Source organism: Lethenteron reissneri, chromosome 52 (genome assembly GCF_015708825.2).
Source record: "Lethenteron reissneri isolate LAM-NWPU_2019-01 chromosome 52, ASM1570882v1, whole genome shotgun sequence".
Taxonomy (NCBI): Eukaryota; Metazoa; Chordata; class Hyperoartia; order Petromyzontiformes; family Petromyzontidae; genus Lethenteron; species Lethenteron reissneri.
The window spans coordinates 8,395,349-8,410,348 of record NC_083830.1 but is presented as its reverse complement, the minus strand read 5'-3'; the positions used below and the strand labels follow the sequence as shown (position 1 = coordinate 8,410,348).

General features: G+C 49.5%; 1 protein-coding gene across 3 annotated transcripts in view; it reads left to right on the top strand.

Annotated features, from left to right (window-relative positions):
• NKD2 (NKD inhibitor of WNT signaling pathway 2) overlaps positions 1-15,000 on the top strand; it is a 61,687-nt gene that overhangs the window by 38,023 nt on the left and 8,664 nt on the right. For 2 of the 3 annotated variants that reach the window (XM_061573196.1, XM_061573194.1), the window contains exons 4-8: positions 6,252-6,315; positions 7,195-7,310; positions 9,144-9,242; positions 11,323-11,473; positions 14,277-14,421. In XM_061573196.1, the coding sequence (XP_061429180.1) occupies positions 6,252-6,315; positions 7,195-7,310; positions 9,144-9,242; positions 11,323-11,473; positions 14,277-14,421 (575 nt within the window). The remainder of the gene's footprint in view (positions 1-6,251; positions 6,316-7,194; positions 7,311-9,143; positions 9,243-11,322; positions 11,474-14,276; positions 14,422-15,000) is intronic. The other variant, XM_061573195.1, reaches the window with a different exon arrangement.

The window sequence follows — 15,000 nt, the reverse complement described above, 5'->3', positions numbered from 1 at the left end:
GGAGGGGGGTTCCAAATTAAAAATGAAAAAAAATTAAAATTCCACGGATATCAAAGTCAGCCAAGGAATGTTTTGTCGGAAGCATGCGAGCTGGCGACGGAGAGAGTGGGGGGGGGGGGGGCGAGATAGTTGGGGGGGGGGCGAGATAGTTGGGGGGGTGGGGGGGGATGAGAGACGGGGGGTGGGGGGGCATACGAGGAGAGGGGGGGATGCGAGGGGGGGGCAGATACCAGGAGCGGGGGGGAGATACGAGAGAGGGGGGGGGGCAGATACGAGGGGGGTGGGGGTTGGGGGAAGATGCGGGGGGATCTGCGGGGGGGGGGGGATAAGAGGGGGGGGGGATACGAGGGGGGGGGAGATGCGGGTGGGGGTACGAGGTGGGGGGGTGAGTTGCGAGCTCTAGGAATGCGAGGCCGGGCTCACGCGTGGCGGAGCTCAGCAGTGACGCTAAAAATATTGGGCCGCCTTTGATCCCCCCCCCACCCCCCTTGACTCCCCCCACCCCCCTCGCCCCCCCCCCACCCCCCTCGCCTCCCCTCCCTCTCTACCCCCCCTCGCCTCCCCCCCCACCCCCCTCGCCTCCCACCCCACCCCCCTCGCCCCCCCCCCTCGCCTCCCCTCCCTCTCTACCCCCCTCGCCTCCCCTCCCTGCCCCCCCCCCGCGCCGGGGCCCCCCCTCCCCCCAATGTGGCGCCAGCTGCATTCACTGCGGGACACGGGGGTGTGTAGTGTGTGTAGTGTGTGTGTAGTGTGTGTGTGTAGTGTGTGTAGTGTGTGTGTAGTGTGTGTAATGTGTGTGTGTAATGTGTGTGTGTAGTGTGTGTGTGGTGTGTGTGTGTAGTGTGTGTGTGTAGTGTGTGTGTAGTGTGTGTAGTGTGTGTGTGTAGTGTATGTGTAGTGTGTGTGTGTAGTGTGTGTGTTTTGTGTGTGTAGTGTGTGTGTTTTGTGTGTGTAGTGTGTGTAGTGTGTGTGTTTTGTGTGTGTAGTGTGTGTAGTGTGTGTGTGTAGTGTGTGTGTAGTGTGTGTAGTGTGTGTGTAGTGTGTGTGTAGTGTGTGTGTAGTGTGTGTAGTGTGTGTGTAGTGTGTGTAGTGTGTTGTAGTGTGTGTGTAGTGTGTGTGTAGTGTTGTAGTGTAGTGTAGTGTGTGTAGGTGTGTATGTGTGTAGTGTAGTGTGTGTAGTGTGGTGTGTAGTGTGTGTAGTGTGTGTGTAGTGTGTGTGTAGTGTGTGTGTAGTGTGTAGTGTGTGTAGTGTGTGTGTGTAGTGTGTGTGTAGTGTGTAGTGTGTGTGTAGTGTGTGTGTAGTGTGTAGTGTGTGTAGTGTGTGTGTGTAGTGTGTGTGTAGTGTGTGTAGTGTGTGTAGTGTGTGTAATGCGTGTGTGTAGTGTTGTAGTGTGTGTAGTGTGTAGTGTGTGTAGTGTGTGTGTGGAGTGTGTGTGTAGTGTGGTGTAGTGTGTGTGTGTAGTGTGTGTGTAGTGTGTGTAGTGTGTGTGTAGTGTGTGTAGTGTGTGTGTAGTGTGTGTGTAGTGTGTGTGTGTGTAGTGTGTGTGTGTAGTGTGTGTAGTGTGTGTAGTGTGTGTGTGTGGTGTGTGTGTGTGGTGTGTGTGTGTGTGTGTGTGTGTGTGGTGTGTGTGTGTAGTGTGGGTGTCTGTAGTGTGTGTGTGTAGTGTGTGTGTAGTGTGTGTAGTGTGTGTCTATAGTGTGTGTGGGGGTCGGCATAGGGCTCGGTAGTGTAGCGGGTAGTGTAGCGGGTAGTGTAGCGGGTAGTGTAGCGGGTAGCGCGCTGCGCTACGAACAGAGCCGTCCCTCGGGTACGGCGAATCGCGGGCGACCGCCCCGGGCCCCGCGCTTTGGGGGGTCCCCGCGCTTCCACGTCACAGTGACAGGTGTAATACTTCCGGTTTAGTTTGAAGGCTTCGGGGGGGGGGGGGTCCCACAGTGGGGTTTGCCCCGGGCCCCCCACCCACACCGCCCCCCTTCCTGTGGACGGCTCTGGTCGATTGCCACTCACGGCTAACCACCGGTGACGATTATCTGAACAGGTCTTGGGCCTCCCCTAGGTCGGCTCAGTCTCAAATGAGTACCTGGTGCGGTGCGTAAACATCCGCACTGGGTGGTGCTGGTCTCCCTCCCCCTCGTGTGCCGTGCCGGTCCTCATAGGTGCTCCTCGCTAACAGCACTTGCCCCAACAGTCTGCGAGGGCTATACGGGGGATCTTTGTCTTTGTTTATACACCGTGTGTGTGTGTGTGTGCCTGGGATAGTGTGTACAGTAGTGTGTGCGTGTAGGTGTGTGCGTGTCCGTAGGTATAGGTTCGTGTATTGTGTTACGCGTGTACTTTGTGTGTCTGTGTGTTAATAATCAATATTTGTGCACGTGGGGTGGTGATTTTGCCATGTGACATGCAAGGCATGGCAGGATAATCGATCCTGTGGTCTCAATCGTGCCCTCCTGCTATCCAGGAATCACCGTGTGCGTGCACGCTGTGCGCCGCTTTTACGCCCGAGTGTGATCCGCTGGAACTGAGGAACACGCAATATATTTTGCCACGGGCACAGGACCCACGTTTATATTTTTTTTCAAATCATCGCTATAATCCAAAACCATCGCTACCCTTTACCGCGGACGTTCGGCGGCCGATTCCGATGACCCCAAAGCTCTCCGCGTCTACGATACACACCGCTGCATGTGTTACAAGGACAGGCAAAACAAGTCGGTTACATTTGGGATTTGCCAAGACACCCAGTTGGACGTGATACGATAAGGTAGATGAGCTGGCAAAGATTATTGTCGTCAACCCCTCCACCACCACCTCGCTAACATCACGTGGTGACACAAAAGATCTATCACAAAGATCTATACGCGTAAGATGGATGAATTTATATAGAGATTTTATTTATTTCACTAGGAAGGACCCAATAATTTGTTAGGCTCTATTATAATCAATGTATTATTATTATTATTATGCCATGGGCATCCTGCCACGGTACACACAACACTTCCGAAACATAGATCTAAATAGTGCAGTGGGCCTTCTTACCTGGTAAAATAAAAAAATAGTTTAGGGTTCCCGAATTGAAAGGTCCATAATTCTTACAGCAATAATTTTTTTTTCACTTTTTAGTTCCTCAAACTTTTAATAGTTTAAACCCCACCTCCCCGCTCAACCGGCATCTCCTCCATGGTGGTTGGTTGTCTCCCGCCGCCAGCGGGAGTGAATATAAGGTCACCATTCATCACAAAATATTGAAATCTCTCTTCCCCCCCCCCCCCACGAGGCTTGACGTCCGTTCTCTGTTAAGTCTCCTTGTGGCCACCTCTTCGCCTGTCGCCAAGGCAACGGGGGGGTCTAGGATGGCGTGGAGAGGCCTTTCGGCCTACTCCAGGCTTATTCATAAGAGGTTTTTGGGTTTAGATTGTGTAAATATAAATGTGTTGTTGAATCGGCCATCACCCAACACAGCCAATTAGTGAGGTTTGTCACGTAAACAAAACGTGCCAATTCGTTACTAGTTCGGCACTAACCGGTGTGTTGGAGAGTAAAACCCACAACATTTACAATTGTAGTACGACGTTTCGCCAATAATTGCAACCAGCCTCATCAGGCGAGGGCCAGAGTTGTGGAGAAAACCTCCTCCCGCTTCGGTCTTAGATCGAGGCTTACTACAAGCTTATCGCCATGAAGTCCCTTTCAGTGGAAGCTGGCACATTGTATATTGATATGTATATTACAAAAAAAATTTGAGCAGAATTTGTTTTTCCTAACCCACTTTTGAGAGTCGTGAAACATTGCTAAGAAGAAGCCCCCCCCCCCCCCACTCTTTTTTATTTTCCCTCGCTGCGAAACAAAGTCTTCCGATTGTGTTTCCTTCCCTGTCTTCACCACACACACACAACACCACACACACAACACCACGCACACACGCAAAAAGAAATACATTAATAATTATAATTTTAAAAAATGAACGTTTTCAAGGAGAAAGAAACGGCCCTTTCTTGCGCCCCGCTGAAGGCTCCCCATTGTCAAGCGACGTTTTTGATTTGTAGTGAGATGGGGCGGGGGGGGTTCAAGGGTCACCGGCGCCTTGACAGCGTCCTCACGTGGGCCCACGCGTGTTCTCTCACGGCTAGACCGTCTGTGACACAGCCACACTCTTTTTCAATTTAAAGCTTTCGTGACTGCAGGGATTAATCTACTTGGTTCTTTCGGTAAAGTCACGTAGAAGGGAAATAATAAAATAATAAAAATTAAAAAATACAATTCTCACGACGTTTCGGCCACAACGCAAGCAGCCATCCTCAGGTGAAGAACAGGGCTGTCGTCCATTAGGACGCTGTCTTTCTGACAGACCTGTTCTTCACCTGAGGACGGCTGCTTGCGTTGTGGCCGAAACGTCGTGAGAATTGTATTTTCTTATGTTTCATTTGTATTATTTTATTATTTCACAGCCACACTCGTTCAAGACCACAATGACGGTAAAGCACTCCGAAGCGCAAAATAAGTACAAATTTCTACGAAATGCCACTTTTTATTTTTACAAATGCACTCGCGTGCGGTTACGGTGACATTTCGATGTTGTGATATGAGTACAGCACCATAACGATGTCATACCCAACATTTTCGCCGCATATCCGCCCCATACCTTGGTGCCCAACGACAAAGTGTAGTGCTGTATATTATTCGTTGTGTACGTTCTGATTAAATATCGTTGGCTACGTACGCCGCGAAAAAAGTTCAACATACCATCCATACAACTCTGTGGCTGTCTGCCTGATGATGCTGGTTGTTGTAATTACCGGCGAAACGTCACGGCACTCGAATTGTAAACGTTGTGGGTTTACTCTCCAACACACAGCCGGTGTGCTGAACTAGCAACTAATTGGCACGTTCTATTTACATAACGACCCTTACTAATTGGCTGCGTCAGGCAGTGGCGTGTTTAACGACACATTTATTTTCACGCGATCTAACCCAAAAACCTCTATAACGGATACCGTACGTACATTTGTGAGCGCTTTTTGCCATCGTCCGAAAATGAACTGTAACGTTTTTAAATTTCGATTTCAAGCTTTCGTGACTGCAGGGATTCTTCTTCTTGGTTCTTTCGGTAAAGTCACGTAGAAGGGAAATAATAAAATAAATAAATATTTTATTTCCCTTCTACATGACTTTACCGAAAAAATCAATAATATGTAACGTTTTTCTTTTGAAACTCTGTCTATGAGACCCTTTTGCCAGTATCAAGATACTGAGTGATATAAACTACAGGCGTTCACCCTTTCTGGCAAAGACACAGGAGGTGTTAAGATTTTCAGACACCACATGGACACCTCTTTAAAAGGCATCAAGTCTGCTTTTGCCACACATACACCACCACCTGTGTGGTTAATGCAAACCTGTCATAGCTGTATACTTGGTGTTTGAACATCTTAACACCTGTATATATGGGTAAAGGGTAAAGCCTTTTTATCATTACATTTTTCATTAAAACTTCTGTCTGAGGTTTGACTTTATGAAGTTATCTTCGCTGTGTACATTGGCACAATTGCAATGTGTGTGTTGCAGACGACTCACAAATAGAATTGTGGTATTTTGACCCATTGTAAAAACTATAAAACGTTCACTCGCTCGTCCATAAAATGATATTGGTGACATATAAACGAGTTATGTTGCTGATGAAGCCGTCTGATGATGATAATGCTGCTGACGCTGCTGATAACTCGGATAATGTTTATCTGCGTTCGTTTAGCAGAAACGGATTTGTGCACGTAAAAAAAAGTGGCCAAGAACCGTTCGTCTACTTTTATACCTACATTGAAATCAGCTCAAGCCTCCTGTCAATCACGTGACTTTCTGTGTGGCCACCCCCACTCTGAGCCCCTCCCCTCTCCCCCACCGCCTCCCACTGTGAAAACAGACTCCGCTCCTCCACGCAGCAGCAGCAGCGTGTAGGCCCTGATGTAGCCTCTTCCTCCCAATCCTCATCTCTCCCGGCTCTTTGCTCCCATTTCACCGTTCCCTTTCCCTCCTTTTCCTCTCGCTCCCCATTCTTTCCCTTCTCTCTTCCCTCTCCCGTACCTTGGTCTCTGTACATCGCATCCTTGACTCCGTAATCGCCTTCCCGCTGGTGTGGGCACGGGTACAACCGTTGCCGAGTAGCAGCTAATTCGCTTGGCCATTCCAATGAAAACACAAACTGTGGATGGCATTTGTTAAAGTAACCTCCGTCTGTGTGACTTGTTGTGTTCTTCAGGATGTTCTCTACTGCGGCGGGGTTGCGAAGGAGCTGTTTCCAGAAGAGGTGTCGTCCCTGAGCAGTGAGTGTTCCTTACTCCTTTCATTCACTCTTTCATTCATTCATTCGTTTTCCATTTTGTCATCATTTCCATAAAGTGGTTGGATTTGAAAGATCCGTACGTGACTGTTCGAGTGTTGCGCTCATTTGATTTCTTTAGCCAGTTGCCTGAATATTTTACAAGGGACACCCATGGTGCCGCGTGAGCACACAGCAGCAGCAAGAATAAACGAAAGACAAAAAATCATGAATATTGCACGACTTACAAACGATAACAGTCAGTAGCGAAACGCACGTGCATCACAAATACTGAAAACATAATGCGAGAGCAAGAGGCGCCAGAAAGCTTAGGTTCATGTGCAAGTAAGAGTTGTAACTGTTGTGAAGCAGCCCTTTGAGATAAGGATCCCTAAAGCACAGACGTTGACTCTGCCGTAGGAAAATTGCATTGGGATTTGCCATAAAATAAAAGCTCCGATTGCACGGTTGGTTACGTACAGTGCGACAGATGTTCATCGTACATACATGTGTACAAAGAAGCACGAGGGTGCGTGTGTGTGTGTGCTTTAAATTGCACAGACAGAAAAAAATGGGTGATAGAAACGAACCCAAATTCGAGACATTGTTTATGACCGTTAAGGACGCGCCGTGGGCTAGAAGGCCCCCCGGCGGTCGAGAGGGGCGACAGAGTGACATCTGACGGGGCTGACGCACGCCAGAGGGACACGTCCACCGTGGAGATGGAGCAGCAAACAATAATTGAGCTCCGCGTGCGGCTGCTAGATTGACGTTCGCATCGCGAGGCCGCGGGGGCGACGATCGCTCAGGGCGTAGAGGCCTGCGTCCAGCAGTGGATAGATAATGCCCGATGACGATGACTCAATGAGGTCGTGCGGTGCAGCTCTGCAGACTCCCTTGAGCCCCGGCGAAGACGAAGCAGAGGACGGCGGCGGCGGCGGCGATGCCACGGACAAGAAGCCTGCCGACAAGGCCGCGCTCAGCGCCCTCAACTTCCAGGTGCGAATCGGCACACCCCCTGGGTTCAGATTTGAATTTGTTGACAAAATTTGCGACATTGGTCAACCAAGTGCTTATTTTTACGCTGTTTTCAGTCGACGATGACTGTGAGTGGATGAAAACGATCAACGGCTGTCCACCAAAGCGCGACCGACTATGACGAGACAAGGTTAAAATTGTTTGACGTTAACACTGTGAACTAATCTTTGTTTTTTTTTCGGTAAAGTCACTTAGGTAAAAGGTAAAAAATAAATAAAACAACTACTTATTTTTTTACCTACCTGACTTTACCGGACAAACAAAACAAAGAGTATGAATCCTTGCAGTCACGAAAGCTTCTAATCTAGAAACTGTGAACTAAGGTTAAGACTGAGACGAATATGAAGATTCAAATGCTGAGATCAATTGTCCGCTGGCTGATTTGAGCGCACAAGACCTCACGAACCGCAACAGCTCAGGTGGACGAGGTGGTTCAGAGGTCAGAGCGATGAGCTGGCACCACTGCGGTGGTGAGATGTTAACTACCTCGCCTGGTACACAAGAGGTCGTCGTCTACCGAGTGTTAACATCCCCAGCGTTTAACATCATTCTCCTTTTTCGTATTTAATTAATTTACCCACCCAGCAGCATAACAAAAAGCAGTACTTGACCATCTTCTTGGTTCTTTCAGTAAAGTCACGTAGAAGGGAAGTAATAAAATAATAAAAATAAAACATAATAAAATTATATTATGTTTTATTTTTATTATTTTATTACTTCCCTTCTACGTGACTTTACCGAAAGAACCAAGAAGATGAATCCCTGCAGTCACGAAAGCTTTAAATCAGTACTTGACCACTTCACAACTCCTCCTCCCCCGCAAACCTTCCTGGCTCCTCCCCCCTTAACCACGATATAAGGTCGCACCTCTTGGAACTTCTCTTCACTTGATACAGATATTTTGCTGTGACAGTTTCACCTGAAGACGGAAGCTTGCGTTGCCTCCGAAACGTCGTGATTTTATTGTTTTTATTTTTTATTTTTATTAATTTTAATTTCATTTTTACCTTCGTGACTTTACCGAAAGAACTAAGAGTAAGCGGTCGTGGATTCGATCGCGACCCTGACGCCTGTTCTATAATTGGAGTTTGCGTGTCTCTTTCCCCGTGGTTGTGTGGATTTCTCTCCGGGTGCTCTGGTTTATTCGCTCCACGTTTAGAATCAACGTCACGCGTTCAGAGTATTTGACTGCTATACATTTCCACGTGATGATGATAAGCCACTTCGTTGGGCTATAATTTGTGGCCACGTCGCTTCTGAAAAAGAGCTACACGGCTCAGTAGGCCTTACCTGGTAAAATAAAAACAAGTTTCGGGTTTGAATGCATGCATTCGACCAGGGCTCCATTTAACGTGGCAGCACAACGTTGCAATTGTAAGCGTCGAAGAAGCCTTGATGGGTAGAACGCAGAGTGGAGGAGGAGGGCAGGTCACCTCGAGACAGGCCTTGGAGGGGCACCCAGAGGCTGGGCAACCCATGGGGAAGAGAAGACCTAAAGCCAGATGGTCGCGTCGGCGGTGGTGGCGATGAGACTCAACGAGCAGACCTTGGAGGTTGAGTACGTAACCATACAGCAGCTACGGAATCTGGCAAAGGGAAGGAGTTGCAGTGACGTCAGAGGGACCGTGCCTTCAAAACCTCTTGGCCTTTAGCTTCATGGATCAGCTGTCGTGGCGAGGTGGCATTGAGGCGATGAAGAGAGCCAAGTCACGGCGACTTCTTGGCCCGTATCGGTGACCTTGACCAGTATCGACATATATATGACCCTTGACCTGTAGCCCATCGCCTGTCCAGCAGGAGCTGCAGTGCGACGTGCTGGTGCAGGACAACAATCGGCAGGAGTGGACGTTCACGCTGTACGACTTCGACAACAGTGGCAAGGTCACTCGAGAGGTGAGGGGCCTCGTGCCGACAGGAGGCACCATCACTTTAAACACGTGGTGGTGGTGGTAGTAGTAGGACTTTCACGACCAATATTATCCATAATTTAGGGTTTTTTTTGCGTCGCTAAATCTGCCGCCACCACCACCCGACAGCCAATTAGTAAGGTTTGTCACGTGAGCAAAACATGCCAATTATATTTAGGTGATCTGACCCAAAAATGAGGCCCAAAAATTGCTCACGTGCATACATATCGTACGCACACTATGAATGTTTATGAACTGTGAAAAAACTACGAATAATAGGTATCCATTGTATTCTTTGGGTCTTTCGGTAAAGTCACGTAGATAGGTTGAAAAAAAAAAACTACGGCGTTTCCATCACATCGTTTTTTTTCCTCCTGATGACGGCCGCTTGTGTTGGGATCGAAACGTCGTAGTTTTTTGTTCTTGTCTTTGAACCTATCTATGTGACTTTACCGAAAGACCCAAAGAATATGAATTCCTGCAGTCACGAAAGCTTTAAGTCAATATTTATATCCATTGTAATTTATATAACTATATTAATCGCCCCCCCTCCCCCCTCTGGTCTGCGCACGTGATTGGCTAAACAAGTGATGACATCAAATTTACCTCCTCTAATTAAGACCAAAACAGGAGGTTTTCTGCACAATTCTGGCTGTCGCCTGATGAGGCTGGTTGTAGTTCCCGGAGAAATGTCACGATACTCGAATTGTAAATGTTGTGTTGGGTTTACTCTCCAACACACAACGGGTTAGTGCTGTACTAGTAACTAATTGGCACATTCTGTTTACGTGACAAACCTTACTAATAGGCCGTGTCGGGTGGTGGCGGGTTTAACGACACGTTTATATTTACGCTAATCCAAAAAAAGACATCTTTTATGGATAAAGGCACCGTCATCGCCATCAGCCAAGATCAATCCACTGCTGGATGAAGGCCCCCAACCCCCCCCCTCCCCTCCAAGCCGCCGCCGTACCTCTGGCGAACCAGCAACGCGACAATCCACCCACACGAGCTGGTTCCACCACTCCATCTCCTCGGTGGAGGTCCGTAATCAGAATCAATTTATTCTGGAGGAATCCGATGAGCTATAAGTTCTACTTTCACAGATGCCCGGTAGTTTCACAGATGTCCAGTAATAAACGGACGGTAGTCGTGGTTAACTAAATTAAGACGTTAAAAGTATTTTGTTAATCAGGTAAAGCCCCACTGAGCTGTTCACCGATATCATCATCTAATTCTAGATTTGAAGCTTTCGTGACTGCAAGGATTCATATTCTTGGTTTTTTCGGTAAAGTCACGTAGGTTCCACCTGAAGACGGAAGCTTGTGTTGCATCCGAAACGTCGTGATTTTTATTTTATTTTACTTTTATTAATTTTAATAGATATCATCATCATCATCGTCATTATCGCACGTGGGAATTGTAGTAGCAGCCAAATAATCTCGACGCGTGTTGTTTCAAAATGTGGAGGGGGGGAAAAACCAGAGGAGACCCGGAGAGAAATACACGCAACCACCACGGGGCGAGAGAGAGAGAGAGAGACGACGCGGACTCCGAATACTAGCGGCATAGTCAGGGCCCGTGATCGAACCCACGCGCTTCTGCACAGAAGGCGTGGGAGATCTGCTCGCCACTCCAGCTCCCCATCAGCTATTGGGAAGGCCAAGGCGGCCAAAAGCGCGGTGCTGGCCACACCGCATACGCGTTGCCGGCCTTCTTCGTTATGTACGTACGTACGTTTAACTTCTTTCGCACCGCACGTAGCCAACCGTGATAATCGGAGGTGCGGGGGAAGGACAACAAACGAAACACAAAAAGCAGTTCTCAAGAAATGAGCTTTCAATCTCGATTATTTAAAAGCGCACAGCTCCCAGTTGCTTCCTAATATCAGAAGGAAGAGCATTCCAGACGGCCGCAGAAGCGCATCTGAAAACGTGCGATGCCAACGGCCATCCTTGTCCGATGGCCAGACCTACTTTATGCGTAGCACTTGCCCCAACGGGCCCGTTCAATTCTGCCCCCGGGGGATCTTTGCCTTTGTGCTCGGCGCGTGCTGGGCTCTGCAGGACATCAGCAGCCTGATGCACACGATATACGAGGTGGTGGGCACCTCCGTCAATCACTCCACCGGCAACAGCAAGACCCTGAGAGTGAAGCTCACCGTGACCCCTGACCCTGGGCAGCAGAGGAGGCGTGGCGCGCCCCACGGCATTGTGGGTAAGTAAGGGGTGGGTTGCCCTCGGTCTTGCGTTTGTTTTTATACGTTTTACAAACAAGGTTAAAAGCGTTAATGCATTAGCTCTGTCGGCCAGTCGGTCTGTCTTGTCTGTAGAGGGGGGCACGGTAACTCTCGTGAAGACGATATTCACTGAGAACGAATCTTTCGGATCTACCAGGTAAGGCCCCACTGAGCTATATAGCACTTACTGGTAGGAACCACCTGGTTCCACCAGCCCACAGGGGATTATTGTGTCCGTCCGTCCGTCCGTCGTGCATCCAAAAATGGGAGGGGTGGGGCTGGGTGTAGAGGGGAGGGTGGGAAGGGGCTGGGTGGGGGGTGGGAGGGGTGGAGCTGGGTGGGGAGGGAGGGGCTGGGGAGGGAGGGGCTGGGTGGGGAGGGAGGGAGGGGCTGGGGAGGGAGGGGCTGGGTGGGGAGGGAGGGAGGGGCTGGGTGGGGCTGGGTGGGGAGGGTGGGCAGGGGCTGGGTGGGGAGGGTGGGGCTGGGTGGGGGGTGGGAGGGGTGGGACTGGGTGGGGAGGGGCTGGTCACCCCGTGGTGCCCTTATAAAACTCAACGTTTAACCTACTCATGCCGGCTTGTGCCCGCCCTCACAGTCGGCTATATTTGCGGAATACACCACGCCGCCGTTGACCCTGGCCATTGACCGAGCAACCCAACGTTCCTACCAGCTCCCTCCGCAGGAATGTGTTTTTCAGAAGCGACCTGGCTATCACAAATGATAGCTCAGCCAAGTGGCTCATCGTGTGGAAATGTACAGCAGCCAAATACTCTTAAACGCGTGTGGATTCTAAATGTGGAGGGAAAAACCGGTGGAGCTGGAGAAAAATCCACGCGACCACGGGGAGAACATGCAAACTCCAAATATACAGCAGCAGGCGTCAGGGTCAGGATCGAAGCCACGACCTCCTGTATACCAGGCGAGGCGGTTAACATCTCCTAGCCACCGTGATGATGATGAGAGAGAGACAGACACACACAAACTCCAAATATACAGCAGCAGCAGGCGTCAGGGTCGGGATCGAACCCACGACCTCCTGTATACCAGGCGAGGCGGTTAACATCTCCTAGCCACCGTGATGATGATGAGAGAGAGACAGACACACACAAACTCCAAATATACAGCAGCAGGCGTCAGGGTCGGGATCGAACCCACGACCTCCTCTACGCCAAGCGAGCGTATGAAGTCATGTTGTTGTTAGGCACTCACACGAGAGGAACACTGGCAAAAGTGGTTACCAGCAACTTGGTGATAATCCAGAACAAGCACCACACGCTAATAATTAGCCTTGGTGGCCAAGGCGATGGCAACCACTTCCTGTGACGTCATACGTCTACATCACACGTGACACACGTGCCTCCCCTCCCGGTGACAGCTTTGCGCGTGACCTCATCTCACTGGAACGTATCGCTGTCGTCGCTAATGAAAGTGTAATACTTGCGAGGATAAACGCCCATTGCGGAAAGAAGCGTTGCAGATTCGGAGCGTATGGATGACGCTTCACCCTAGGGGCCATCCATAAATGACATAACGCGATTTTTGACGACCTCCTGTATACAAAAAGTCAAACCCCCCCCTAAAATATGACGTCACAAAGCTCTGCCCCCCCCCCCAAAACCATATTTCCATTTTGAAAATAAAACATGCTTCAAATCGCTTTAAACTATTGTCATTGTAGTGCGTATTTAATGTGGCGCTGCATTCTGATGTTGTAGGAGTGTTGTTATAACAATTAGTGTTGTTATAAAAATTCAATATTTATTTGAAGTTGCGCATTTTGATGTGACGTCACATTTCTCAACCCCCCCCCCCCCCCTCGTCACACATCGTCACAAATGTCCGACCCCCCCCCCCCCTGTGCGTGACATCATTTATGGACGGCCCCCTAGAGTTAAATTTATTTGTCCCAACTTGTTATGCAATGCGCCGCTAAACTTTCAACGCACTTCAATGTTGCACGCGAACTACAACCCCTTTCATCTTCTCGGTTCTTTCGGTAAAGTCACGTAGAAGGGAAGTAATAAAATAATAAAAATAAAACATAATAAAATAATTCTCCCGACGTTGCGGCCACAACGCAAGCAGCCGTCCTCAGGTGAAGAACAGGTCTGTCAAAAAGACAGCACCTGACAGACCTGTTCTTCACCTGAGGACGGCTGCTTGCGTTGTGGCCGAAACGTCGTGAGAATTATTTTATTATGTTTTATTTTTATTATTTTATTACTTCCCTTCTACGTGACTTTACCGAAAGAAACAAGAAGATGAATCCCTGCAGTCACGAAAGCTTTAAATCGAACTACAACCCCTTTGCCTGCCCACCGCTGAACGAGGGGCCTACCCACACCACACAGGTCATGGGGGTCAGTGCCTGATTATCCCAGAAGCCTGGGGGGAGAAAACCAACCACACACACTCTTGAGGGGTAGCACTCCAAACCCACCACCCACTCGATGGGTAACACTCCCCCATACCCTGACGACGCCTGCTATATATTTGGAGTTTGCATGTCTCCCCGTGATGGCGTGGGTTTTTTTTTTTCCTCCGAGTCCTCCGGAATTTTTCCTCCACGTTTAGAATCATCGTCACGCGTTGCTGCTCTAAAAATCTCCGCGTCAATTTTTCAGCAACTTCGGTGAGCTGTCGTTTCTGATCGCCAGATGGATTCTGAAAAAGAAGCTCATGGCTCCAGTGGGCCTCTACCTGGTAACATTAAAAAAATATTAAAAGTCATAGTTAGTCGTCACGCATGTCCGCGCGTGCGTCTCCGTGCTTGTGTTTCAGATCAGCCGCCGTCGCATGGCCAGGAGGAGGAGAAGGCAACCCCCGAGGAGGCCAGGCAGCCCGAGAAGAAACAGCAGCAGCAGCAGCCTCAGCAGCAGCAGCAGGAGCCCCAGCAGCAGCAGCAGCCTGAGCACCCTGCGTTGTGGTACGCGGCAAAGCACGCTCGCACGGTTTCAATTAGCGGGCGGTCGCGAGAAAACAAAAACACATTCACAATAAAAACACGGACGCCTCGACAGGAAAGGGCGGGCGGGGAGACATCCCCCCTCCCCGCGGCAACCCACGGGTGGTAATCCTGGGTGTTGGCGGCTAGGAGATGTTAACTACCTCGCCTGGTACGCAGGAGGTCGTGGGTTCGATCCCGACCCTGAAGCCTGCTGCTGTATATTTGGAGTTTGCGTGTCTCTCTCTCTCATCATCATCACGGTGGCTAGGAGATGTTAACTCCCTCGCCTGGTCTACAGGAGGTCGTGGGTTCGATCCCGACCCTGACGCCTGCTGTTGTATATTTTAGAGTCTGCGTGTCTCTCTCTCTCTCTCCCCCGTAGTCGCGTGGATTTTTCTCCGGGTCCTCCGGTTTTTCCCCTCCACATTTAGAATCAATTTCGCGCGTTGAGACTATTTGGCTGCCGTAAATGTCCACGGGATGATGAGCCACTTCGTTGAACTGCTATCATTTGCGATAGCAAAGGTCGCTTCTGAAAAAGAGCGAAACAGCTCAGCG